The following is a 27881-nucleotide window of genomic DNA, read 5'->3' on the forward strand; positions in this document are numbered from 1 at the left end:
CCAGTTGCTCCACATCCTCTCCAGTGCATGGGATCATCTTTTGTATTTTAGCCATTCCTGTGAGAGTATAACCACATTGTGATTTTAATATGTTTCTCGAAGACTAGTGGAATTAAGTACCTTTTCATGCTTTTTGTGATGTGCCCGTTCAAGCCTTTTGGTCACTTTTCTATTGAGTTGTTTTTGGTATTCTGAATATGAGTTATTTAAAATACATATTGCAATTATTTTCTCCATCTCTGTGACTTGCCTTTTCACTCCCTTAATGATGTCTTTTGAGAAACAGAAGCTACTTATTGCTGCCTAGTGTACCTCATATGAATAGCCCATTGTAATAGCAAACCAAGGATGTTAAACATAGCTTAATTTGTTCATCTTCTCCTTATTCCCAAGGTCTTCTGTCTCCTAAAATATCTGTAGTTTTATCTTTTACTGTCAGGATTTTTTGAATTATGGTAAATTATACATTCACATAAACTTGACAGTTTTAACCATGTTTAAGTGCACAATTCAGTGGCATTAAGTACATTCACAGTCCTGTGAATTGCTTACTCTTGTCCTTTGTCCAGTTTTCAACTGGATGTGTATTCTCGACGCTGATCCTTTGTTATCTGTGTTGCAGTGTCTGTTTCTACCCTGTCACCGTGTCTATTAACTTTTGTGGTATCTTTGGTCAGTTTTTCATTTTTTGACACAGGCAAATTTTCTTACGACTTGTACTTTTCGTATGTCCAAAAAATGCTCTCCTGTTTTATTTTCCTTTTAAAAATATGGCTCTCAGGCAGCTGGATTTGGGTCACTGTGAATCTTGGTGCATGACTGTGGTGTAGCTGCTTCCACCTTGTCCTGTCCCCTGCCCTCTGAGCTGGGTTCATCACCCACATGCATGTGCCCACACACCGTTCAGTCTCCTTGCTGAACTAACGATGGACTGCAATTTTCTTTGCTCAGCGTCGCTTTTGATCCGTCTGCGGTGTATGTGGTGTGCCCTTGGCGTAGCTGATGCATTTTCACTGTCGTAACGTCACATCATGCAGCTCTGCTCCTAATCCGCTTTCCCGAGCTGGCCTGTGAGTCGCTTCTAGGTTCTCGCTGTCGCAACAGTGCTGCTAGGAGCCCCCTCAGCCACACTTCCTGGGGGTTTTTAGTCCAAGCTTCAGAAGAGAACTGATGGTTTGTGAGCTCCTGGCCCGCAGCTGAGCTCCCTTCAGTGGGTGGCCTGGTGCCAAGCAGGCCCTCCGCACCTGGGGGGGTCACAGCAGGCCCCAAGTCGCTGTGCTCAGGGACTCGGAGCCTGTGTGATCCTAAGGTTGGCTGAAATCCTTGGGGGTGTTTGAGTCTGGGGGGGAATCCCAAAGGCTGCTCTCAGTGAGCAGCAAGTAGAGGCCCCCAGGCCCTTCCCTGCACCTGGAGCTGGTCTGAAGGACTGAGCAGGAGTCGGGTAGGCAGAAGCCTCACTCCAGGACCAACAGGATCCTCCTCAGTGTGTGGGCTGGAGGCCTGTTGGTTAATTAATCGAGATCTGTGGTTCTCTTCTCAGTCTGAGCTGAAGCTTGGACACGCAGGAGCGAGGAAGGAGCAAGGGCCAGCCTGGGTGGCCTGGAGGGAAGGAACACCCGGGCCAGAGAACCTCGGACAGGCCCCCATTCAGTTCCGAGCCGGTTTCTCCATCTGTCAAATACCACATGCGAAGTCTTATTTGAACTCGACTCAGCTCTTACACCTCTTGAGAAGGCTTCTCTGACCCTACTGCCCACCATCTGGGCCACAGTTGTTGGCCTCCTGTATCAGACTGGGAGCTCCCCAAAGGCTGCACTCGTGGCCCCAGAGCTCAAAACAGGGCCTGGCATGAAGTTGGGGGTCTTGGAGTTGGACCTCCACCTGCCTCCTGCATAGCACCTGGGTATGGGGCAGAGGGGAGGAGAGCAAGGCGCGGGCATCACTTCTGCCACCTGGCCGAGAAAGATGCTGCCTCAGTGGTCCACAGCCAGTAAGACACCCAGCCCCCTAAGAAACCTCAGAGGGACCTCTTCATTCCTGCACCTGCTGTCTAGGGTAGGCGGCAAAGAGTCTGCCGGGCTGTCCTCACACCATTGTGGCAACAGGAGGGACCCCAAGGGAGGCCCTGCACCCTCCCGGACCCCCGTAAGTTGCCACCCCTTCCAGGCACCCCCCACCCAGCTGTCAGAGCGGAGCTGGCAGGCCTGCGACAGAGGGAGTGTCAGGCTGCCCCAGGTGATGACACAAGGTTGGGACAGCAGCTTCTCTGCAAGATGGACTGTCTCTTACAGACGAAGACAGGGTCACAGTGCCCACACGGAGGGGGGACTCCAGGTACTAAGGGCTTGAGAATGGCTTGCTTTAGGCAAAAAGTTACTCAGTGTCCACTGTTGCTACACATGACTTTATTTGTGAAGCCTCGGGCACAGCCCAGACACTTAAAGAGCACACGGGGAAAGCAGAGGGTGTCACAGGGCATCTCCAGCGCAGCCCCGCCCCGCCCCGCCCCGCCCCGCCCCAGGTCCCTAGGGGTGCCCGAAATGCAGCTCGGGCATCTGTGGGCCCTGCCTCTGCCCCCTGGGCTAGAGAAAGGTTTGGGCCTGCCCAGATGCCCCTCCAGCTTGGCCCCCAGGCAGGTCACAAACATCCTAGCAGCCAGAGGAGGGCCCACTGGGTATGGAGCCAGCACCATCCAGGCAACTCCAGCTCCTAGACCCTAGTGTCTGCCCCCTGGCTTCTCTTCCTGTCCACAGTGTGGGTGCCAGGGTCCTGCCCTCTGCTGACCACCCCACAGCCCCACCCACTACAGTCTCTGCCCCTCAGGCTGAGGGGTCAGCACAGCAGGGATGGATGGTAGGGCAGTGGTGGCTGCAGGACCAGGGCTTGGTGACAGGAAGCAGAGGCAGCCATAGAGTGAGCAGCCCCAGGCAGGGCATGAGTACACCCAGCCACAGCGCGGGGTGGGAGTGGGTGGGACAGCGCAGACAGCAACTCCCCAGCTTTGGTGCAGCCCCTGAGGGTAAAGACGACAAGGTGGGTGGGGACAGCCGTCAGGGCCTGGAGCCTGCACGCAGATCATCAGCAGAGTGCCCTCAGATGGTGGTGAGTTTAATGGCAGAGCAGCCTGCAGCCCTTCCACCTGGGGGCCGGCTCCCCTCCAGTGGGACCAAGGCCAGTCCAGCAGGGAGACATTGAAAACTCAAACCCTGACAAGAAGCACACATCCGCACACATGCCACGCCAACACACGTACTCAGAAGACACGACACACGACAGAGATCCCCGTGCTTCTGGCTAGAGTCCTCCATTTGAGTCTCTTCCCAAGTTACTGGTCCAGGCCGAGGGATGGGGAGAGGCCCGCCTTGCATCTAGACTTTGTACAGCGTCTGCAGTAGATTGTGGCGGGCAAAGGAGCAGGATTCCAGGGCGCCATTGGGCCTGTGGGGAAAGAAGGGTAAGCAGGCGGGGTGGGGACACTCCCAACAGCATGAGCTAAGGCCCAGGGACTGAGACAGCATCTCCTGTGGTGGGAACAGGTGTGGGGAGAGTGCACCTCGCTGGGGGGAGAGGCGAGGCTGCAGTCAGCTCTGCTTTCCACAAGGGCCGGTCCAGCTGCAGTGGAAGGAGGTTTGGGTGCGGGGAGCGTGGTGGAGTCCAGCCTGACTGAGGAGGCAGTGCTGTGCAGACGGAACTCAGACACCGTGGTGGCAGAGGCCAGGGCACCAACTGGGTCCGGGAGGCCGGCGTGTGTTCCTCACCCTCCACCCCATCTAGGTTGCCCCGCCACTTACTCATATGCTGTGAGCACCCTGACTGATGGCCTGGACCCCACCTATGTTACCTGTCCCCCAAGGCCCTTCCCCAGCCCCGCCCCCCACCCCCTGCTTGGATTCACCAGAAGCGTGGCTGGTCAGAACCCTCAGAGACAACCTCGCCCCCACCCCCGGGTTGGGCAAATGCAGAGACTGAGGACTGGGGAAGGCCACACAGGGCCTCAGTGAGGACAGGGACAAGCCGACCAACCCATCCCTGCTGGCCCTGGGCCTGTGGTCTGGAGGCTCCTTTGTAGTTGACTGCGGCCAGTGCCCCACCGTGGCCAGGACCCTTCAAGATGAGGGCAAGGTTTCTATGCCTCTGGGCAGCAGGCTTCCCCAGGAAAGGGGCTGTGGCTGCAGCAGGCCCCTTCGGGCAAGGCTGCTGAGGGAACGGACACAGACCTGCTCCCAGGCACGGGACAGGGATGGGCAGCAGGAGTGTGGCAAATTCCTCATCTGCCCCAGTGCTTGCTCGTACCTCATCTGGAAAATGGGGGCCACCGCACGTCCTCTGTCTCTGTCTCTCAAGGAAAGACTGTCCCTGAGCCCTGCATCCTCACAGGGGTGGTGACTCAAACACAGATGCCGAGAGCCCAGGAGGCGTGTGGGCCTCTGACACACCCCAGTGATCCGGCCAGGAAGCCGCAGCTGACCAGCACTGGCCACGTGAGCTGACGAGGGCACACTCACTTGGTCATGAACGCCAGCAGCAGGGGTGCAAGGGCCTTGGGGAAGTAGTCCTGCTGCACCATGTGATTCAGTGCCATCAGAGGGCCGTACAGGTTGGCAATGGCCTTGACCTTGTCTTCACTCTGCAAGGGAAACATACAGCAAGAAGCAGGGTGAGCTTCCAGGTCACTTGGCGGACCCCAAGTCTCATCCAGCCCCTGCTGAGGAAGCCCCACGGGCAAGGTCAAGCTGAATCCTGTCATGAAGGCCGAGGCTACTTAAGCAGACCCAGGCCCCACCGGACGGGTGGGTGTGGCCGGAGCAGCCTGGGGCACGCTCCCTCCCTCTCCCTGGGCCTGCACTCCCTCCGGCCACACCTTGAGCAGACCCATGTGGATGAGGAGCCGGGTGAGGAAGGTGTTGGAGTTGAAGGAGGATGAGCTGAAGGCCTTCTTCATCAAAGCATCTGCAAGGCAGAAGCAGCAGAGAGTCCTAAGGGCATGCAGCCCTTAGGACTAAGAGCACACAGGCTGGGTCCCGTCTTCTGCACTAATCAGGAGGTGAACACAGGGGTGGGACGTGGACACAGGTACCAGACTCGGAACAGCTAGCACCAGGGGAAGGGCTCGACCTGCTGACTGTGACACCCTGACCCTTCCCTGTCCTGGCCTCACAAGTAGAACAGGCTTGGGGACTTTGCACAGCTGGGGCAGAGATGAAGTGAGGCAGCTTGCCCTGGGGAAGGTCTTAGCCATTCTGTGGAGGTGAGGGGGGCAGTCAATGAGGAACAGGGCAGAGGAGGGGCCACGGGCCTGCAGGGAAACAGAATTCAGGTAGCGGGTTCCCACAAAAGCCCAGGGATTGGGCTCTCAGGGAGCAGACATGGGGACTCCCACCAGGCCCTCAGCCACCTACCCAGCCTCGTCTCCCACTGACTTCCCACCTCAATGCCACCCAAAGCACACCGATCCTGGAGAGGGCACCACGTGTGTTCCCACTCCTTTCTGTCCTTTCCCATGCGCCGTGTCCCTCACCTGCAGGGCCCCGCCTCCCCTCTCTGCCTGGCCCAACCAGGCCACACTCGGAGGCTCAAACATAAACAAGGTGAAAGGTGACAGGTGCTCGTAATGGAACTGAGAGAACAGGGTGGCAAGAGAAAGTCTTGACAGGACTAGAGATCCTGGGAAGCCTTGTGGAAGATATAGGGAGAGCAGGCATCCTCCGTGCAGGGTGGAGGGGACCATGTATGTAAAGGCTCAGAGGTGGGGACAAGGCTCAGCTCTCATAACCCCTCCTGAGAGGCCCGCCCCCACGAGGGCCTCGGGGCTGGGACTATCTGACCTTCCTGCAGTGGATGTCGCCTGGCCCAGGTTCTAACGTATTGACCTGTATGGCTTTGGGAAAGGCCTCAGTTTCCCCATCTGCAAAAAAGTGAGAGGAGCGCTCTGGCCTGCTCTGGGGCAAGAAGCCAACAGAAGAGCAGGTGGGAGGAGAGCAGCTCTGTCACGAGCCGCGGGGCAGACAGGTTCCAGGAACTATGTCATCTGAACCCTGGAGCAGCAAAGAGGCAGGAGCTAGCCGAGCCGAGCCCCACCCAAACATGTTACCTACTGCATCCTGCACTGCGGTCCTCACTGTGGCTTCGTCCTTGAACACAGAGGACACCTTCAGGAAGGCGGAGACCACCACCTCCGGGTCGGACGTGTCAGTCTGAGGACACAGGAGACAATGGCTGGTCACCCAGGGGCCAGAGCCCAGGGCCTAGGCACACAGTGGAGACATGCCTTCTGGCTAGAAGAGGCCTTGGCAAGATGTGGGCTTCTGGTGGGCAAAGACAGGTCCTGCCTGGCCCCATGCTGTGCCCTCAGAGCCCAGTGTTGGCCTAGCTACTGAGGCCAAGCTGCACACACACAGTGAGAGACAACGCCTTAAAAGTCACTATCCCTGTGACCCAGTGATCCTTCCTGCAATCTAACCTGATGAAATAACCCAGATGGCAGACAATATCCACATGCAAGGAAACTTTTCACTGACAACAGAGAAAAGTGGAAATAATGTGAACCCAGAGAAACAGTGGATTGTGATGTGCTACATCCACTCACTGAGAAAGGGCATCAGAGGAGCTCTACTGATGCAGGAAATGATGAGTGGCGCTAAGTGAAAAGGTGGCCCACACAAAGGTTTGTAGCACATAATCTCAAATAAATACAAAAGGGAAATAAAAAAGCCAAAATATCAAGCCAGCCCTGAGAGCGGCCCCTTTTATTTCTCTATACAGACACACCTCGCAGGCGCTGAAGGTTTGGCCCCAGACCACTGCAATAAAGCGAGTCACGTGAAGGTTCTTGTTTCCCAGTGCACGTGAAAGTTACGATCACTTATACTGTAGTCTACTAAGTGTGCAACAGCATCGTGTCTAGAAAATCCACATACGTACCTTAATTAAAAAACACTTTATTATTAAAAAATGCCAACCATCATCTGAGCCTTCAGCAAGTCATAATCTTTTGGTTGGTGGAAGGTTTGAAATGCTGTGGGAATTACCAAAATGTGAGAGAGACACGAAGTGAGCAAATGCTGCTGGAACAATGGCACCCACCGACTTGTTCGACACAGGGGTTGCCACAAACCTCCAATTTGTAAAAAAAAAAAATGCAGTCACTACAAAGCACGATAAAACAAGGTGTGCCTGCACCTATCATTTAACCTCTCTGAGCTTCAGCTTTCCTCATCTGTAAAACAGAAAAAAAGGGTCTACATTCCAGGCTGCCAAGAAGGGTAAATGAAACTATGCCCAGTGCCCAGAGCAGCAGCGGGCAGACAAGAGGAGCCGCACGATCTTCTCAGGATGATGGATGAACAACCCAACCAACCAACCACTGAGGCTCGAGCGCAGACACAAGCAGCGCGGGACTTGCACAGGGGTTCTGGGCAGGACAGCCGGTCTAGAAGCCACTGGTCCTACAGAACATGCGCAGGGAAGCCCGGGAGTGTGTGAGCACACAGGGGTGTCCTGGGAAAAGTCCCCAGTCCTAGCTGTCAGACGTGCCTCAGGCCTGCCCCTCCTCGCAGCCCGAGCCTGTCCGCAGTCTAACCACTGGAGGTGACAGATGTACTGGTCACGCTCATTTACATGTGTATGTATTAAAAAACCCAACACGTGGCAGCCTCCGCGCCCCACGCTGACGGTGCCCCTCCCAATCCCGTGCTCTGCTTGAACCTTTCTCCGGCAGCTCCCGGAGCCAAGGCCCATGCAGGCCCGGCGTCGGAAGCTCGGTTACCTGCTGGGCTAGGAGCACGGAGCTCTTGGGCCCGAGGCGCAGCAGCTTCTCCGAAGAGGGGAAAGCCAGAAAGGTGGAGACATCAGCGGGAGGCGGGGAGGACAGGACGGGAGCTGGTTCCTGGAGACGGGTGGCACAGGTGCTCTGTAGAGGTCCGAATCCGGACTCCTCTCCCAGAACGCAGGCCCCTCACTCCAGCCAGTCCCGGCTCAGAGCCCACAACTCCTCCAAGCTCCCCATGGGGCGGGGCCCGCGGATGCTCAGAGCCCACAACTTCCCCAAGCACCCCCAGGGGCGGGGCCCGCGGATGCAGCCGCCTCTAGGGCGGGCCAAGCCACCTCCCTCGGACTTCAAGAGCTGGGTGCGGCCAAGCCGATCCTCGCCATGACATGCGATGCTCCAGAAATGACTCTGGGGCCTAAGTGGACCCCACTGGGAACTGGAGTCTCATCGGACAAGTACTGCTGGCGAGCGCCAGAGTGGCCCGGAGAACTAAGGACATGCAGCCATTTACTGAACGGCTTCCATAAAACTGGACAAGAAGCCAAACTCAACGTAGTGCGGGGGTCCAGGTCCAACCCAGAGTTCTCCAGAAGCTTTATTTGGGAACCTATGAGGGAACAGATATGGCAGCCCTGACTCTACCTGCCTCCCAGTCAGGAAAGGGACCCCAAGTGTCCAAGCTGGGTCACCAACCCAGCCCAGTCTCTGGTAATGGGGCCATCCCTACAGGTCACCAAGATGGGTAGGAAAAAAATAACTTCTGTTCAAGATTACGTTTTATCCTATCTTTAAAGAAAAACTTATATACATTTCGACCCCCAGAATGGTTGAAAATCCACTTTTAACTTGATAGTCGGTCCTCTATCTGTGGTTCCGTACCCGCAGTTTCACCCAACTGCAGATCACGTAGCACTGCAGTATGTATTTACTGAAAAAATCCACATAGTGGACCTGCAGTACTAAAATTCACGTTGTTCAAGAGTCAACTGTACAGCGGGGAGGGTACAGCTCACTGGTAGAGCGCATGCTTAGCACGCATGGGGTCCTGGGTTCAATCTCCAGTACCTCCATTCAAAATCAACCAACCAACCAACCAACCAACCTGCTCACCCCCTACAAAAACAAAATGTGAACCAAATTTCATTATTTAAAAATAAAAGAATAAAAGTTTTTTATTAAAAAAGAGTCAACTGTACATAACGTAGCAGCATTATGTATATGTTACAATTTACAAATGTGTAAACACATCTATACTGAGGTAAACGTAAGTAAATGTAACTACGTTGGGAAGACTTTCTCCTTCCCACAGGAGTGTCCAATCAAAACTAGTCTGCAGCCACTGTGCCTAAGTGGCTTCCACACCCACTACTCCCATGAAGATGTCTCAACATCAGGGGACAAGGGCTCTGATCTGCAAACATGGACTCACCCCACTGTCAGGATCCAGAATCTTCCTTGATGGTGTGGTTGGCTCCTCTTCTTGCTCTCCCTTCTGTGGCTCTTCCTCCTCCTCCTCTTCCTCCTCCTCATCCTCCTCTTCATCTTCTTCCTCCTCTTCCTCCTCCTCTTCTCCTTCCTCCTCCTCATCCTCGTCCTCGTCATCCTCACCCTCATCATCACTGCAGATGACAGCTGGCTAAAGCAGACCCTCTCTGCCTGGTGGCCCAGCTGGCACCGAGAACCCACAGACCCCAGCTGGGTGGGAGCCTGCAGGGGGCAAGGGAAGCAGCTGCTCCCAGGGTGGGGATGCATGGGGTCACCAAGGAGCCATCACTCACTTCTCATCACCCAGGAAGCCCACGCTGTGGACAAGGAAGAGCTAGATTTCATCCCTGTCCCAAAGGAACCCACAATCCCACTGGGGAGACAGAAAAAAGGAAGAAAACTGTCTGTCACAGCTGGGGCCCAGGGCTCGGCAGGAATACTGCCCAGGCTGAGACGCTCAGGACTGTGCCACCCACACCTTGCTGACCACAGGAAGCTATGGTTAAGGGCGAGAGGCTTCCCTGCCTTGAGGAAAGCGGTTCCATTCCTCCTGGACTGGGGGCCCTCTGAGCCCCTCTCTGAGTCCCTAGTTCCTAGCAGCACACAGAGACCAGGCCTGGGGGGACAGGGCTGAGGACTCGACAGTGAATGAAGCCAACCTGAGATGAGAGAGGCAGATGGGGACAGGTGCCGATGGCCCAAACCGACTCCCATCCAGACGGAGGAGGCAGCCCCCTGCCATCCCACTCTCCACCTCCTGGAACCCAGGAAGCCCCGCTCTCCAGCGTCATCTCCTCCTTTCTGCGGTCAGCCTCTAAGGCTGGTTCCAAGAACAATTCGGAGCCCGCCCCCATCGCTACCCTGGCCTCGCTGCTGCTGCCCCACCTTATCCGTTCACGGCAGATCAAAGATCATCAGTGAGGGGAGGAGACAGCTCAGTGGTAGAGTGTGTGCTTAGCATCCACAAGGTCCTGGGTTCAATCCCCAGTACTTTCATTAAAAAAATAAATAAATAAAAGCCTAATTACCACCCCTCCCAAAAAAGGGTCAGGGCCTCCCCAACTCACCCACCCCTAAAGGTGACTGTTCTCAGCACCTGACTTGTCCCTTCGCTTAATGTGTAACTCAATTATTCCACATCATTCCTTGATCCCTGGTCCCACTACAATGAGGTCCCATGAGTCAGAGACCTTGACTGTCTTACTCTTGCACCCCTGGTGTCCAGCCAGTGCCTGGCACATGAGCAGGGCCTCAGCCAATGGTTTCTGAATGAATAAAGGCAGAAACAAGTGAGCCACTGACCCAGAGTCCCCTACCTGAGGGACGCCAGCACCCTGGCCATGCTGAAGCCATCCAGCACTTCCTGGAGCTGCTCGCAGCCCTCCTCTCCCAGGGTGTTGCCTGTTCGCAGGGGAGGGAACAGAGGGTCAGGAGGGGGGCCAGGGCCCACTGGGCAGGCCTGTGCCGAGGCCACCAACCCATTACCATTGAGGTCCAGTTTCTCCAGCTCGGCCTTGTCCACCATGGCCTCGGCAACAGACAGAGCAGCATCTCTCTTGATTTCACAGAATGACAAGTTCAGCTCCTAAAAAATAAGAGGAAGGAGTAGATAGAGGCAGGCAGAAACATGGGCCAGGAGGCCAGCTTCTATTCTGAAGCCTCCGTCTCCCCGACGTGGGTGTAGGGCAGGCGCTGTCCTCCAGCCGGGCAGACTAACACCCACAACAGCAGTCAGGCTGGTCACCCGATGACGTGCCAGGCACTGAATAGGTGTACTCAGTCTGTTCTATAATGGCTCACATCACTCCCCTCCTCCTCTTTTAAAAATGAAGAAACTGCAGCTCAGAGAAATGATGAGACTTGCAGTCACAGAGGGAGGATGTAGAAGTGGGCTAGGAACCCAGGCCCATCTGCCTTTACAGACCAGGTGGACCAGGTACCGCCACCTTCCCCCACAGCGGTAACCCCAAGTCTGGGGGAGCCTGGAGCCTCGAGGGAGGATGCAGGCGGCCAGCTGGCACCTTCAGCTTCGGCAGGCCGCCGCGGACAGCATCTGCAATGGCCACGGCGCCCTTGGAGCGAACAAGGCAGTCCCCGAAGTTGATCACCTCCACCTGCCGCAAGGTCTTCAGCGTCTGCGAGGAGGAAGTGAGGAGCAGGGTCAGGGCCCTTCTCCAGCCAGTGCCACACCCCATACTGGTCACCACACCGTCCTCTTCCGTATCCAGTCTGGCTACGTCATCAGCTCTTCTCACCACCTCTGGGTTGGCCTCTGGCTAAACCCTCCTTGGTGGCTCCCTATTACTTATGGGAGCAGGTCCCAAGGAGTCAGCCAGGCCACAAGGCCTCGCCTCCCCCTCAGTATCTCCTCCAGCCCTCACACACACCTTGAACTCTGGCCATTTCAAAGCAAGACCAAGCAGGGCTCCCTCCCATGCCTGGGCCTCCCACATGCTGCTCACGCCTCTGCCCGAAAACACCCCTCCACCCGCCTTGTCCAAAGTTCACTTGTCCTGCAGAACTTGGCCAAATGTGACCCCTTCCAGAAAGCCTGCCCGAGTCTGATTGGCACTTCTCTGCTTACACCCCATAGCAGCCTTCTGGGGGGTCACAGAGCCCTGCGAGGGTGATAGGCACTGTGGAGCCCTCCCATCTGGAGGCCCTGACACCGAGCCAGCCACCGTGCTCCCCACTCTGAGCTGCCACTGATGAGCCACTTCCTCCCCTCCTTGAACCTGGGCTCCTGAAGGCAGAGTCTCTGACTCCACTCTGTGTGGCCCACACTCAGCACAGGAAGCTGGGCTGGGGCTCAACAAACAGCTGATGGAAGAATCAATGAGGAAAATAGCCAGGCTGCAGCAGCCTCCATGGAGCCTGAGAACAAACCAGCACCAAAAGCTGGGGCTGCACGGAGGCAGCTCAGACACTGCAGAGCTGCCCAAGAAGGGCACGGGGAGCTCGTGACACACGGTCCGTTTTGGATGTGTTCACATGGTCAAGTTCACGGGGACACACCAGGTGGGTGGGGAAGGGGACAGAGCAGCCAGACCCCATCTGCTGGGGCCTGATCTGGCCCCGCCGCCCCGCCTCACCTTGGCCATGGCCACAGCGCCCTTCTCAGTGAAGGTGTTGTCATTCAGGTTGATGACCCGCAGCAGGGGGTTGATGGCAAAAGCCTGGGCCAGGGCAGTGACACCAGGGTGATTGATCCCATTCTGTGGCATGTGGACCTCCTCCAGAGTCCCGATGATCTGTGAGGGGTAGAAGGGAGAGAGATGGGCCCTGAGGCCAGGGTCAGGCCCAGTGCCAGTGACATCCTCAGGCAGGAGGGGAGGGGCTTGTCCATGAACGTTTTAGGCACAGGTGTCAGAGCACGCTTTTAGGAACAACTGCATCTGATCCTCTCCACAACCTCATGAGGAAGACCTACCCAGGATTAGGATCACCACCAGGTGGAGAAGACTAGGGATCAGAGACGGTAAGTAACTTGCCCGGTGTTACATGGCTCTGAACACAGGCTTCTTAGTCTGGTACCGTCTGTGCTATGGGGACCCTGAGCTCTGGCCTGACAGTCAGCCATGGCTCTGCTACACACGATGCAGCTCCACGTGGCCTTTCTTTCTTGGGGCCCTCCCGCCTTTTTACACAGTATGACTGGCATCCCCCATGCCACGTCCTTTTGTTGGGGTGAGGAAGGTCTAGCTAGCCCTTTCTCACCCAGGCCTTTTGACACTACCTTCTCTCTGCCTGGAATACTCTGTCTCCTTATTTTGTTGGTATTTTCTTGATAGGATGATTCCCAGTGCATTCGACAGCTCTCATTTTGGATGCCTCCGCCCTCAGGAAGGCTTCCTGGATTCCCCACCAGGCACAATCCAGCACTCTTCCTCTCTGCTCTCAGGGCACCTCATCCTTCTTCTATCATGGTGTCCATCACCCTGCAGTATCAAAGCCACCTTCCTGTCTGCACTCCATCAGCCCGTGAGGTCTCGAGAGGCCTAAGACCCAACCTCCACTGCTACCCGGGACTGAAGACGGGCCTGGCGTAACACTGCACCCGGGTGCCTTTTGTTGTCCTGAATGCCCAGCACAGCACGGAGGGTTCACAAATACAGGCAGGCCAACTGAGGCACATGTCAAGTCAGGGCCTCTTAGTATTTTCTGTGCCATGGACCCAACAGGCAATCTGGTAAAGCCCCTGGACTCCCCACTCTGGATGTTTTTAAATTTTAAGCTAAATTATATAGGATAACAAAAGAAATCAATTATTGGAAGACAATTACTGAAATATTTAGAAAACTGCCCAAATGTGTGATGTGGTACCATATGTATTTCTTGAGCCAGTAAGTAACAAGAGTTGGGTTTACTGTTAAGTACCCTTAACGTATGAGAAAAATATTTCCATATACCCATAACGACTATTATTTGACTTGAAAGCATCTGTGATTTCTCCTGGTAACAAAGTCACAGGAGTTTCTAAAGCTGCAGAGGTTGGCTGTCTGCATCCACAACAGAAGGCGTTACTGTACCGTATCTCTGTTAGTGATGACAATTGTGCAGTTACCCCCAGCCATGTTCAAAGACTCCCTGAATTCTATCCATAGTCCAGGGGGGCCCCTCAGACCCAAGCCAAGCCCCCCTTCCAAGAGCACAGAGCACGCCTGCTGAAGGCCCGGCACAACCGTGACATAACCCTGCTCCCAGCACACGGAGGGCAGCAGCCGGGCAAGGGGTGCAGAAGGGGCATGATCTTTAACATCGGCAGGTCTGCAAGGTACCCAGGCTCCTCCAGCCCCACAGGAGGTGGCAGGAGCCCCCTCACTGCCAGGCGTCCAGTAAGACACCAGGCGCTTCTCCCCTGCAAAGTCCACTGGCTTGAGGCAGGTGACCTTCGGCAGGTGGGGCATTTGAAATGGCAGGACCATGGGGGATGATGCTCTGGCCTGAGTATGGTTACTGCTGTTAGAACAGTTTGCTGGAGAAAATGTTTAAATTAAGAGAAGAGGGAGACTCCAAAGTTCCTAGCCCCATGGGGCAAGTGCGGCTCTCTCACCACCAGACTCAGCAGTGTCCTGGGGGCGGGAAGCAGGGCAGCTGCGAGGAAAAGGGGCAGCAGAAAGAAGAGTAAGGGACATGGACACGCTTCACTGTGGCCACAGCTCCTACCCTCCTCCCCATCTCAAGGGCAAGTCTGCCGGCTCCACTTCCACACCCCGCCTGCTGGAGCCAGAGACGGCCACCCTGAGCCAGACCAACAGGGGCCAGGCTGTGGTCAGCACTCACACGGCTCGGGCACCACCACTCCAGCTTCTGAGCCTGGAGATGTCACTCACACAGTGCTGCCAATTCACCCAGGGCGCTAGATCGCGCAACCTTTCAGACACTCATGACAGGAGTTCTGGCCTGCTCTAGGATGAGCCAGCAGCTTAGAGAGGGCAGGCTATTGGCCCCTGGTCTCTCAGCTAAGTTCTAGAGCTGGGAGACACACCCAGGGCCCTCCGCCTGCTGCTGACCTTAGCCCGCCTCAGGGCATGGTGGGGCAGGTGGGCAGAAACCACTCACCCCAAAAGCTTCTGCTAAGGCTGTAGCTCCATCGTTTTCCAGACGGTTTCTGCCAGCCACGAAGACCTTCAGGGCCAGCGGCTTGCCCTGGACACTGGATTTCCGATGACACTCAGTCAGAGCTGCTGCCAGGATCTGGGGGGAGAGGCAAGGGGCTCAGGCCATATGCAGGAGGCCCTGGTCGTCAACATGCTGTGCCACCTGCTGGTGGTGGGCGTGGAGACAAAGGGCTGCACAAAAGTAAAGCGGTCACACCTCATACAGCATCGCGCAGATACAAGAGCTCTGACATCCACCACTCCATTTGTGGGTCCCCTCCCCCTGCGGTGTTTAGCCCCATGCTAAGAATGGGGAGCCCAAACCCAGGAGCAAGAGACACCAACACTGAGCGGCCACTTCAAGACTGGTCCTGGGGAAGGGGCTTCACAGTCAGCTCACTTTGCTGTCAGAAGCCCTCTGTCGGGTGGGGATCATGACGATTCCCACTTTCCAGCTGAAGAAACTCAGACTCAGAGAGTGACAGAAACTTTCCCATAGAAGCTAAGCAAGTGGCAGACTCTGGACAGAACTCAAATCTTCTGGCACCTCCTCCACACTCCCCAACACCTGAGGGCAGCTGGCTGAGACCACAGACCCGCCGCACCCATCCAGTACACGCCTGTGCTCAGACGAGCCACACTGCGGGGTCTCAGCTACTGGGGGACAAACCTAAAACTTGGTTTGCCCTGACGCTGAGGTGGTGCCAGGAGATAGCCTCTATCCCAGGGACACCGACAGAGCAAGAGTTCAAAAATACCAGTCAGTTGGTGGGCTGGAATTGGAGAGACCAAGGTAAATGAGACGTAAAAGATTCCCAGGAAGTGCAGCAGGAGAGAAGGAAGATTACGGAGTGCTACCAGGTCCTGAGCGCTCTCAGCAAAGGTACTTTCTTCCCTTCCCGTTTGCCTGGGAGGCAGGTGGCACTGGTCTCTACAAACATGGAAGCTGAGGCTCAGAAAGGTACGCCAATCAGCCAAGGTCCCAGAGCAAAGACACGGCAGAGCTGCCAGGTCAGCTGACTGCACACAGCTCTGTCCTTGGGGAACATGGGGACACCACTAGCCTGGCTCCAAGACGGCAGAGACCACGGACTTCTGCTGTAGGCCAGCCTCTGAGGAACCTTTGCAGAGGCGGCTCTCCCAGCACAGCCCACTCTAGGTTGGGCTGAAGCAAACATTCTTAGGTCCTAACACATCCAGCTTCTTGCCCCACGAGACTGGAGGAAGGCTGGCTGAGACAGGCACGGGGGCGCACCCCTGCTCTCCCTCCCACGGACGGCTGATGGGACATCTTCAGGGGAGGCCTCTCTGGCTCCTCAGCCTGGTCACTGCGAGCATCACACAGGCTCCTCCTGCTGCTCTGACAGAGCCACGTGCATGCAGGTTCAAGTCCCACATCAGTCCCACACTGGCTACATCATATGGGGCACTCCACCCAAGATCGCTAAGATCAAGTATAGTTATCTGAAAAAAATGGGGGCAGGCATCATCCACCTTTCAGTATGGGTGAGAGAACTGAGGTAAAGCCTGTAACATATCTTCAAAGAGAAGACATCCCCCTTCGCCGTCAGTTCCTATGTCCCAGCCCTTTGCTCCTTTTGGTCAGAACATGAGGAAGGAGGATGAGAATGCAGACTGGTGCTCAGCCTTTCTAGAATCTGGGCCTAAAGTAGCCAGAATGGACCAAGAAGAGGATAAACAGGGCTGGCCTCCCTTGGCGCCTTTCTGCTCTGACCAGCCTGACTTGCTGGCAGGACGGGGAGGCGCCCTGGGGGAGGCCCTGACCAGGAACAAAGGTGAGCCGTGCCCGGCCTCCCGGAGTGGCTTCTCTTTCTGGGCTCCCTCCCCCACGTGCACGCACCAGGCCTTACGTGGCTCTGCCAGCTGTTCTGAGAGCACAGCAGGTCTAGTGCTGCCCAAGCCCTGCGTTTTGCAGAGCCAGCAGGTTGGAGCACGGATGCAACACTGCCTCTGTGTTGCCAGGGCAACACAAGAACTGAGGATGGTTGCTTGGCAACCCCACCCTCACATACTCTATCTCCTCTCCCCACTGGCCACAGGCTGCAGCCTGAGGCCTTCCTCCTTTGAAGAGAAAAACAACAGGCCAACCATCCCAGACAGTGGGTGGCCAAGGGCACATACTTCAGACAGATGCAAATGCAGGGAAGGAGGTGGAGGGACCATGGGGACACGGGGGAGGGGCCGCTGCACCCACCTTGCCGCCGCCGATGCCCATGCCGCAGTTGTTGAGCTTGAGCTCGTGCAGGGTGAAGCAGGCAGAGCTCTTGAGCAGGGCCTCGAAGCCTCGCACGCCGTCAGGCCCAAACGCGTTGTCACTTAGGTCCAGCTCCACCAGCTGGGCCCCGGCTGTGATGAGTCCCTCTCCTAGTGAGATCTGGGCACAGAGGGGCTCCCATCAGTTTCACAGACACAGGCCAGGCGCTGCTTCTGTGCCAGGCCCTCCCTGCCCTCAGGGGACCCCCAGGCTGGTAGGCAACCGGCAGACACAGACCATTTCAGCAGAGCTGACCACATTAATCGGACTGGAATCCCTGCAGAGGGCTCTTAAGTCAGATGGGGCATGGGGCTTAGTGTATGCGGAGCTGTCGGGGAAAGCTTCCTGCAGGTAGGGAACTTGACCCAAGCCGACCTGAGCCCCAGGAATGGGGAAATGGAAAAGAGAGGCAGAAAGAAGGCACCAATGATGGGAACCAAAGCAAAAACAGTGGTATCGGAGAAAGGGAGGGCCACAGCGGGCCATTCGCAGAACCAGGTCAGGAGGGAGCAGAATCTCAGGGTGCGGGGAGGGAGGTGCCAGGACAAGACGGGAAATCACGCAGGAAGCAAGAGCCATGATGCTTGTGGGCAAAACCACTGAGCTCAAGAGTGGACCCTGGGAAGTCTTGGCTGTACTTCCTATCACTGGGCCTCCCAGCCTCACAGGGACCCCAAGTCCTCACTTTCTGGCTCCTCCTGCCTGCTCGTCAGGACAGAGGAGATGCTGTGCTTGCCTGGCTTCCACTTCAGCATCTCAGGCCCCCACAGGGCAGTCTCAGCCTCCAGAAAGAAGAGGCTGTGAGAAAAGTCTCAGGAACTACTTAAGGGGTCCCTGCGGCCCAGGGACAGAGCAGAGGTCTCATTCACTCACCAGGGCGGGCGGGATCTCAGACCGCAGCCTCCCCGTGAACATGTCGCTCCAGTGGCATCGCTTTGGAAGGAGGAAGAAAAGAGTTAGCTGAAACCCTTGGAGGCGGCCTTCGGGCAGCCCCTCTTCTCATGGACCTGGACTACTGAGCATTGAAGACTGCTTCATTTGGGCTCTGTCAGCTCTGATTGACGCCGACATGACCTGGACGCTCCCAAGGACCATGGGGATCAGAAGTGTCCCACCCTCTGGTTCTCAAGAAGGGACATCAGGTTGAGCAGGAGGGGACTGGCCCCGGGCCCCACAGCAAGGCAGTGGCAGGACCAGGATCCAGACGCCTGGCCGGTGCTCCTCCCCAGCACTAGCTTCCCACTGTGTGGGCCACAGTGACACGTGAAGTGATTTTGGGTGTGACCATCTCTAGAAGGCAGCCTCAGCTTGGGGTTGGTGGGTCTCAGCTGCCTACCCACCTCTTGCTTATCTGCCTTTTTAACAAAGGGAGCGCAGGCTTCGGGCTCAGAGCCTTTAATGGCAATGGCACCCAACTGGAATTTAAAAACACTCTTTTATTCCCTTTACGGGAAGGGACACCATTTCCCAGTTATACAAAGGATCATGTTTGCTTTTAAGTTACTTCAGTGAGCGGACTTAAAAGAAATAGGTAAATGTCACAAAGGTAGTGGCTACAGGACGGGGTCATGTGTCACTCTGGCCAGCAGAGTCTGGCCTCCAAGCACACAGCCCCGTCCTCTGACCCTGGTCGCTGTGTCCACCCACATATCAACTCTGGCAGCTCTGGCCCTTCCCGGACCAAACCTGGGGATGATGGGACACAGGAAAAGCACTTTCCCTGAAACCCAGTCCTTAAAATGCATGAACTAAATTCAACCTTAAGTACTAGGGAAGTTGGTCTTCGCAGAAGAATCCTTGTATCCTCCAATAAAGCGAATCACTAACACACCTGGAGACGTGCTAACACACAGGTTTCCTGAGTGAGTTGTGCCTGCACACAGGTGCTCGGGGCCAGAACAGGCAGCCACAGCCTGAGCACCAGAGCCCCTCCCAACAGTGGCATCTCATCTCGAAGCTTCCCAAACCCAACTGTGATGGGCTGAAGGTCAGTATGGGGCTCTGGGGCACAAGGCTAGGTTCTAGCTCTGACTTAGCTGACCTCAGGCCGGCCACTCCCTGTCAATGACCTCTGGTATTTTATCTTTGAAACAGGCTTTAAGCCTCAATGATCTCCAGGTCGGCAGCAGAGCAGTCAAGAGGCTGGGCTGATACCTGGGCCCAGCCCACTCCGGAGACGTGACCCTGGGCCACACTCTCCTCATCTGTCAAGACCTTACTTGTGCAGGTGTCACAACAGTGGGGGTGACACCTTGCCCCACATCAGTATGTGCCCAGACCAATACTGGTGTCAAGGGCAACTCTGTCCCCGCCGCTGCCCCGGCTCAGGCCCCTTCCTGCACAGAAGCAGGCTTCAGACAGCGAGATGGGGCTATTTAAGGCACAGGGTCTGCACAGGGGACAAGACACATGCAGTCCCCCCACTGGTCAAGCTCTCTCACTACACCAGCTTGCACGTGGCTGCTATGTCAATCTCTCTGGTAGGAAAAATTCCTCTTCATAAAGCCCAGGCTTGGAGCTGAGTCTAGCACAAGGCAGTGTGATGCAACAACTAAGGTGGTGACGCTGGGGTTAGAACCCTGGCCCTTGGACGCCGAAGCTCAACAGCTACAGCCTCCAGGCCCAGGCCACCTCTCCTCTGTTCCTGTCCTTCACAGGTCCCCGGGGAGAGCTGGGTTCTTTCCTAGGAAAGTATCTGGTGCTCAGGAAGGGACAGGCCCTGGGCAGGAGAGCAGGAACAATCACTGCCTCGGCCGTCTGTTCACCTGACCTCGATCTTCCCAACCAAACGAACACCAAGGGCCACTGTCACCTAGCTCTGGGCCCGCCCTGGGTGAAGCCACCCTGTATCCTCTCATGGCCCCAGCCCCGTTCACCTTCCCTCTCAGAAAGCACGGTGGGCCAGAGAAAGAGCACTGGACTTGGGAGTGTGAAATATGGCCCGGCCACTGACAGCCCCCGAGCTTCGGTTCCCTTGACTAACAAAAGGGAGACACAGCTTTATTATTTGAGTCACTGTGAGGTTAAATGTCACATGCAGGAGAGCCTGCACAAGCCCTGCCGTGTCCCCACTGAGAGCCATTTCCAGTCTGGAAAGCAGGCCTCTCCCCCTCGTGGCTCTTCAGAGGCGTTAACACACTGGGGGTCCCTTGAAGGGGAGCAGAAACAACATCCTCCTGACACTGTGACCATGTGATACCCCACTTTTCTCACAGAGCATCTTGAAGAACTGGTGTTCAGAGGAACCCACCTTGGGACACACCAGAAGAGAGGAATCTGTCAGCCAAAGAGGGGCACCGCTTGGGTCTAACTTTCAAGAAAGAGCTGCCAGTCAGCTGTGAGAAGGGCAGCTAACTGGCTGCCCCCGGAAAGCGGCTTTCCAACCGGCCACAGCATCCGAGCTGAGGTCTGGCTGCTTCTGCCCAACAATATCTTCTTCTACAGGGCGAGCTCTGCCCTGGAGCTCCCGCGCGGCGGGCTGGGCGTGTCAGGACAGCCTCACAGTCTGAGACTCTGGCCACTGATTCTGCCCCTCTGAGTCCTCACAGGTCCCAGATCCACATCCCTGTCCAGTTCTGCCTCGTCCCCTTCCTCTCACACGTGCTCCCCAATCAAACTTACAACCCTAACACATCTCAGGGTCTGATGCTGGAGGACCGGGACACATCACACAGGGAGAGGGGCCCCTGGCCAGAGCTGTGTTCTGGGGAGGCCAGAGCGAGAGGAGCTGCTCACAGGGACCACCCACAGGGGTCCGGGAGGGCCTGGACACAGGTGTCGGTTGTGGGGTGAGAGCGGAAGCTTGTCTGCTCGGGGACCAGTTTGCGCCTGCTCGGCCTGCAGATCTCACCTTCAACTCCGACTTCTTTTCCAAGGCTTTGGCGATGACCCTGGCTGCTTCCACACCCACCGTGTTGCCCTCCAGACGCAGAGCCTCTAAGCCATCAAATTCTTCAATCTCTTTAATCACGTCTTTGGCTGCCCAGGACCAAAAAACAGAACCTTAAGACTTTAGGAGTCATGAACAGCTGAAGCAGGAGCTGAGGCGCAACGACCACCGGGTCACTCAACATCAGCGGCCACAGCGCACCCACCGTGTGCGGGCCCTGGCTCGCCAAGGCGCTGCGGGCAGGCTCGCAGTCCGGCAGGGGACCCGGCTACACAGACAAGCCCTTGGTAACAAGTGTTGAAACAAGGCGTGTATGAAAGGCTTGAGACCTAAAGGAAAAGAGGACCTGGCTGCTCTGGGTGAAGAAGGTGCTCGGGGCACCTTGTGGGCTGTGTGTGCGGAGCCTCCCAATGAGAGCACACCAAGCCAGGCAGGGAAAGGGCACCCAAGTCTGAGGCCAGTAGGCACGAGGGCATGACGGCACGAATGCTTTCAGGGCTAAATGATGCATGTGTGGGGAGTTCACTTCTGTACTGTCTTATTATGAGAAAAAATTCCAGACAACCTAAATGTCCATCAACAGAGGATAGATTAATACAGACAGTTACACTAATGTCACTATGAATGGCAACACAGTATTTACTTGACTTGAAACATAATTATGTTACAGTGTTAAGTGAAAAATGAGGTTATCCAATGGTGTTTGGTCTGATCCCACTTTTAAAATGTTGTATGCATTCTCAAACAAACACACCAAGGTCCAGAAACCAAACGCTAGAGCAGTTATCTCTAGGCAGTGGGATTCTGGGTGAATCTGTGTTTTTCCATCATCTGCTTAATATATTCTCAGTGCATCAGATTAGAAGTCAGCTCTTAAAGTATCTGTAATTATGATTCCAATTACTTTAAGAAAAAAAAAAGGAAATCAGCTATGTTTAGGTAAAAAAAAAAAACCATCAAAACTAATGGTAGTTACATCCCTAGGCTGTGTTATAATGAAGACACTTTTTCCTCCTTTCAATGCTTCTGTATTCTATAATGAGCATATATTAATTTTGCAATCTAAAAAAAGCACACAGGTTACATGAAAAACAAATCTCGTCTGGCTGGCACAGGATGGAGGGGTGACAGGGAAGAGAAGGAAATGAGGATGAGACCGAAATGGTGAGTGTGACCTTTTCTAGGTTACACGACCACAGAAGGGTTGTCAGAAAGGCTGTGACCTGCAACCTGTATGGGGCTCCCTGAGAAGCTGTCGGTGCTGGGGCCACGCAAACCCCTCCTCCCGCTCCCCTCAGCCACAGCGCACTTCCTCAGGAACCCTCCCAACCAGGTCAACCTCCACTCCCCAGCTTCCACAGCCCTGATCCCCCATGTGTAGCTGCTACAGCTGTACACTCACCTGAATGGTTACTGGACCACTATATAGAGACTCCAGTACCACCTCCCTTACTGGGTCCTGAGTTCCGTGAACAAAGGGATGCTCTTTGCCTCTGCTAACTACCACGTCCCCCAGAGATGACACTCAACATTCTCCACCAAGTCCACTGAGGTAGTTACCGTCAGGTCTAGTTTACAACTAAGCGAGCTGAGACATGGGGAGGATAAGAAAATGCCTACTAAGGTCACACAGTGACCAGCATCTACTTCACGACAAGGAAGGCTGGACAGGTACGTGCCCATTTTCTAGAAAGGGAAGCTGAGGTTTCAAGGAATGAAGCCACTCTACCTGGGAGTTCAAGGAACATGGCAGAGCTGAGCTGCAGACTGGTTTTCCAAAACGGAACCTATGTGCTGCTCCCCAAAACCTGGCTTCTGTGCACAACCTTGAACTTCATGCAGTGCCCCCGCAGAGAAGCCCCTTGACCCCTCTCCCCACTCCGGAACTGCAACTCCACAGTCCCAGGTGTCCAGGTCTCCTCTGCAGCTGGCACTCAGGGCAAAGGGCTGGGGTGGCCTCTCGGCCCTCTGGAAGACTTGCTTCACAAGGGAGCCCCGCCGACCTCTAGGAATGGCCGGGTCACCAGGAGAAAGGAGGGCTGCACAAGGGAATGTTTAAACAGTCTTTAGAAGCAAGGCGACAGAGATGCCAGGGCCCCAAGGGAAGGCTTAACTTATGGTGTGTGAGTGACACAAGTGCCGAGACCCAAAGGTACTGTGCTCGCCTCAAGTTCAGCCTGGAGAGTCACAAGGGCAGAGTGAGCTCGGAAGGAAAAGCACTAAAACGGGAAGAGCCGGGACAGAAGGGGGCGGGGTCACAGTTGGGCTGCTCCTCTCACTTGATGGTCCACGCAGGCGGAGTCACACGTAACTTAAAAACAGGTGAGGGATGAGCCCCAAGCATCCCTGAATAACCAAGCATCATGAGGCTGGGTGGGTTTTCTCTCTTCAGCCTCTACGGCCTCACACAGTAACCAGTCCCAAGTGCTTATTACTCTGCCTTGCAAGGCCTTTCTTTGGTGCTTAAATGGCTCACTGGGAGACAAAAGGGCCTTGTTCTCATCATCAGCTTCATGGCCTCCCCGCCCAGGCCCCTGCCCTCCCCGACTTCATCAGCTCACTCCCAGGCAAGGTACAGGCCTTTTCTGGGCCCACAATTAGGCCACCAGGCCCCTCAGTACAGCATTCAAGGGTCTCGGCCCCAGGCTCCCAATGAGATCAAGCCCACTCTATGTGTCTCAGCTCCTGGGCCTAACTCATTGGTCCTCCCTGCCTACAGTGCCCTTTTTCCTTCAAGGACAGTTCAAATACTACCTCATCCTTGGAGACGTCTTGGGCCCTTCTAAGCTAAAAGTGATCCCTCTCCCCGACCTTACTCCCAGGTGCATGTCTCAAAGCCTGTTTCACCTTCTCCCTCATTGTTCCTGTTCCAGGTTAGGAGCTCCTCACTGGGGCTGGAAGGGAGGCATAATGTCCAGTCTGTGCTAGTGAAGTGGTTAAATGCATGGATTTTAAGACTAGACAAACCTGAATTTTAATCCCAGCTCCACTACTTATAGCTGTGCCCTTAGGAAAGTCATATTACCTCCCTGTGCCTCAATTTTTTCAATCTGCAAAAATGGGGACGAAAGCTACCTCGAGGGCTTTTGTGAGGATAAACTGAGATATTCTTTGTATGGCACTTACATACAAGACTGCCTGACACAGTGTTAAGAGCAACATTTAATAGCTAATTCACATTAACTGAGCTGAGCTGAACGTCTACTGAGAAGCACCGGAACAGGGATTCAGCTAGACCTCTGCTGAAGTCCTGGCTCTGCTATTTACCAGCTGTACGACCTTGGATAAGTTACTAAAGCCTCCCAAGTCCTTTTGCCTTATTTATAAAATGGCAACACTTTTACCTCCCTCCCTCAGGGATGACGCAAGGATCAAAAGTGACAGAGCACAAGGAGGAACTCTCAATTTTAAGGCCGTATAGAGAAGTCAGGAGCATGCATCACCACACTCCCAGCAACCAAGGACTCTAGCCATCTCTGACCCGGTGGAGGGGAGCACAAGCCTGCCTGAGCACCATGACAACCAGGCAAGTCCAGACCAGTTTCCCTGGTTGGGCAAGAACTTCAAGAAGCCTTACAGGTACTGTCAGAGGTAACATTCCTTCCAGATGCCAGGAGATTCGGGGTTGATCAGTGCCGGCCATAGCTTGGCCAGAGATGGAAAGACACAGTCTGCATTCTGGTTCCTAGTTTTCTCCAGTCCTGATGCCTGTTCACATACAGGAACACCCACCCCTCTTCTAGGGGCATTGACTTGTACAGACTAGACCTCCCAAGAGGGCCTGGGTTGTTGTTTTAATGCAGCTCCCTGGGGGCCTCAGCTCTGACGAAGGCAACAATTCCCAGACCAGCTCTGGATCATGGGGGTGAAGGTGAGGGTGGATCTGAAGTCAGAAGTCAGGGCTCTAACTTTGGACTGCCTCTAACTGTGGTCCCTCATTGCCTACCATCCCCTCCTAGAGATAAACGGGCCCTTCCCACCTGCCAGGCTGAGCTCTCACCAGCAGGGATGCCCACCAGGTGTTGGTAGGCAATTCACCTTTGAGCCTCACTGTGAAATGGGCCCAACGATCATTCACGGAATCACTAGGACAAATAATTTGACAATGACGATAAATGGGCCTGACAACAGGAAGAGCAAGCGCCTACTTGCTTACTCCCCTTCCTCCCTGGACCAACCCACACAGGAACTCACCATCTTCCGCAGTGTTGAGTTTGAGGCTCTTGCCCTTGAAACTCAGCTGTCCCCCGGCCACCTGGGTTTTGGCCAGCGTCTCTGCCAGCTTGGCAATGTCTTCTGAGGCCATGTTAGCCAAGTTGGTGGGCTCCCCTGGAAATCTGCAAACTGAGGAGGTCAAGGTTCCATTAAGAGAGAGTAGTCTCCTGGGGCCCCCAGGTTGGGGAGGGCAGGATAGGACTTCAGCCATTTCAGTTGCCTGACCCCCACCTCCCCCTGCTAAGGAAATTCCAAGAGCTAAACCATTGGGAGAAAGGAAAAGAGCATGAGGGAAGGAACAGTTCTAAAAATGTGGAAGAGGTAGAAAGAACACAGAAAAATCACATTTCAGTTTCTGAAGAGTTACCATCTCACTACTACAAGTCCTCCTCTGCCCAACTGCCCCAGCTGGGACACCAAGCAAAGCCATGGGAGTCAACTACTTCCTGGGTCCCCAGTGAATGGCAGTCAAGTCCCAGCCCAATGGCTGTGAAGAATTTGCCCAAAGCACACACCTGCCTGATCATCTTGGCTGCTCTCTGTTTGAGGATCCCATTCCTCAAACAGGACAGAGATGGCTACGGGATCCAGGTCATCCATCCCAAGGAATGCCCCACCACCCACGCTGGCATGACTCTGGGGGTAGGGCACAGGGGTCAGCCCAATGCACGCCTGGTTTCAATCTTGGCCAGGAGACTGGGCAGCCCATGGTGGCCAGACCTCAGGGGTTCCTAGGAGACCAGAGATCTCTACATCACAACAGCTACCATCATAATAGATCAGGGAAAGAGTTGCTGAAAAAAAGAGCTTCCAGCCTGGAGTTGAGCAGACTGGCAGAAAGGATCACTACATCTCCCCAAAGAAGAATGACAGGTAATCAGGGAAGACCAAGGATATTCAGTGCTTTAAGACAATGATTAAGAAGAAAAATATGGTGAAAAATACAAAAATGAATATATATATATTCACATATGACTGAATTGTGCTGTACACCAGAAATTGACACATTGTAAACTGACTATAACTCAATAAAAAAAAAAAAAGCAGAAAAACAAACTAGAAAAGGGGTAAGGAGGGGTTTTTTTTGGCGGGGGGAGCTACAATTTAAAGTAGAATGGTTAGAGAAGGTACTATTAAGAAACAAAGATATCAGGGATTGGGCCCTGCAAATATTTGGGGGAAGAGTATTCTTGCAAAGGAAACAGCAAATACAAAGGTTCTTATGGAGGAAGGGGAGGGTGGGTAGAGGAACTGTAAGGAGGCCAATGGGGCTGCAGCACAGAGAAGAAAGGAGAAAGAGGTAAGAGATGAGAAAAGGAAATTAATGAGAGGCCTAAGTCACCATGGCCATTTTAAGAAATGTGGCTTTTACTGAGTGACAAGGAGAGTCACTGGAGGGCTTCTAGCAATAGAGAGACCACGATGTGACGTATGTTTTGACAGGATCACTCTACCTGTTGCGTAAGGCAGGGTATCTTCAAGCTGCTCCAAGAATGAGGGGATGAAATTGAATAAAAATTAGCCTGAAACCCTCCCCTCCACCTCTTGAAGTTCTGGAATAGGACAATTTTAGGCTAAAAGTGTGGTGGTGGGGCCTCCAGATGGAACACGAACACAGTACTTCTCAGATGGAGAAGGGTCCATTCTTCAGTCCAGTAGGTACACACGTACACACACACACATCATCCACTATAAAGACTAAGAAACTGGCGCATAGAGAGGAGAACTGATTCGTCCAAGGTCTGCACAGGGACAGCGGCAGAGCGAAGACAAACGGTAATTATACATTTTCCTTCTGGGAAGGAGTGCCGCAGATGTTCACAGGTGCGCATCCACCGCTCTGGCGAAGCGTGAGCAGTGACTCAAGCCGGTCCCGTGGACTGCGGCCCCAGCCCAGGCCCTTTGCGGGTGTGGTCCTATTGGGAGGCGGCGGCGGGGAAGCGACGCGCGAGTTCGGGCCACAAATGACAGGCGGGCAGCACCGGAGCCCCATCCGGGATCCAGGGCGGACGCGCACCGCCCCCAGATGACACCGACGCTAATAGGAGACGCCACTGCTGGCAACTGCGGGCTGGGAGGCCCAGGTGGGCCCGATGCCCTCTCTGAGCCTCAGTTTCCCCACTTATGAAAAAAGCCAGCGCCACCCAGCTCCCCTATTCCCACCGCCTCGGCGATCGGCCGTGGAAGGCACAGGGAGAAGACCGAGGGGCCACGCAGGAAGCGCTCCGGAGCGCCACACCCTCCTCGCTTAGTTCCAGGGCCGCGCCGCCCCCCGCCCCCATCCCAGGCAGATGACAGGGAAAGGAAAGGGACCCCGACCCTACCGTAAACAGGCGGCGCTGCCGCGTGGGGCAACCGAAACGCGCGTGTCCGCCTAGCGGGGGAGGAACTGATTTAGGGTCCGGGTCAGGTCAGGTCGGGGTCGCCTCTCCGAGTCCAGCAGTCCCGATGCCCAGCCCGCTTGTCCGGCAGCTCTCCCGGCGGTTCTCGCCGCTCGCGCCCCCGACACCACCTGCTCCCCGCACGGCAGCGGATGATGGCGGAGGAGGAGGATTTTGAAAGCCGGCAGTTTCTTTCCCTCTATTTGATTTGTTGGAGGCCCAGGACGGCTTCCTTTTCCCCTGCGCGCGTGGCCTCTCGGGTAAGGTA

At 55.1% G+C, this 27881-nt stretch overlaps 1 protein-coding gene across 3 annotated transcripts; it reads right to left on the reverse strand.

Moving 5' to 3' along the window:
* Nucleotides 1–2383: 2383 nt before the first annotated feature.
* On the reverse strand, nt 2384–27864 carry RANGAP1 (Ran GTPase activating protein 1). Of its 3 annotated transcripts, XM_032492317.1 has the most exons (16): nt 27557–27857; nt 25212–25361; nt 20979–21106; nt 18002–18061; nt 17069–17248; nt 14816–14950; nt 12346–12504; nt 11275–11388; nt 10739–10838; nt 10570–10654; nt 9198–9387; nt 7766–7885; nt 6092–6194; nt 4862–4950; nt 4506–4627; nt 2384–3438 (listed from the first exon to the last, which is right to left on the reverse strand). In XM_032492317.1, exons 2-16 carry the CDS (start codon nt 25321–25323, stop codon nt 3369–3371), a joined length of 1767 nt encoding a protein of 588 aa, XP_032348208.1. In that variant the 5' UTR covers nt 25324–25361; nt 27557–27857; the 3' UTR covers nt 2384–3368. The 3 variants fall into 3 exon arrangements, with proteins under 3 accessions (XP_032348208.1, XP_032348209.1, XP_032348210.1); XM_032492318.1 differs by lacking the exon at nt 7766–7885 and having other exon boundaries at nt 2816–3438; nt 27557–27864; XM_032492319.1 differs by lacking the exons at nt 2384–3438; nt 4506–4627; nt 4862–4950 and adding an exon at nt 4973–5905 and having other exon boundaries at nt 27557–27863.
* Between the last annotated feature and the right edge of the window lie 17 nt (nt 27865–27881).

Source organism: Camelus ferus, chromosome 12, assembly GCF_009834535.1.
Source record: "Camelus ferus isolate YT-003-E chromosome 12, BCGSAC_Cfer_1.0, whole genome shotgun sequence".
In the NCBI taxonomy this organism is placed as follows: Eukaryota; Metazoa; Chordata; class Mammalia; order Artiodactyla; family Camelidae; genus Camelus; species Camelus ferus.

Coding starts and splice junctions, on each gene's coding strand:
- RANGAP1 (XM_032492317.1), bottom strand. CDS start 25,323: ATGGCCTCAGAAGACATTGCCAAGCTGGCAGAGACGCTGGCCAAAACC. Junction 10,839..11,274: donor GCGGCCTGCCGAAGCTGAAG/GTGCCAGCTGGC, acceptor CTTATTTTTTAG/GAGCTGAACTTGTCATTCTG. Junction 6,195..7,765: donor CCGTGCTCCTAGCCCAGCAG/GTAACCGAGCTT, acceptor CTGTGTCCTCAG/ACTGACACGTCCGACCCGGA.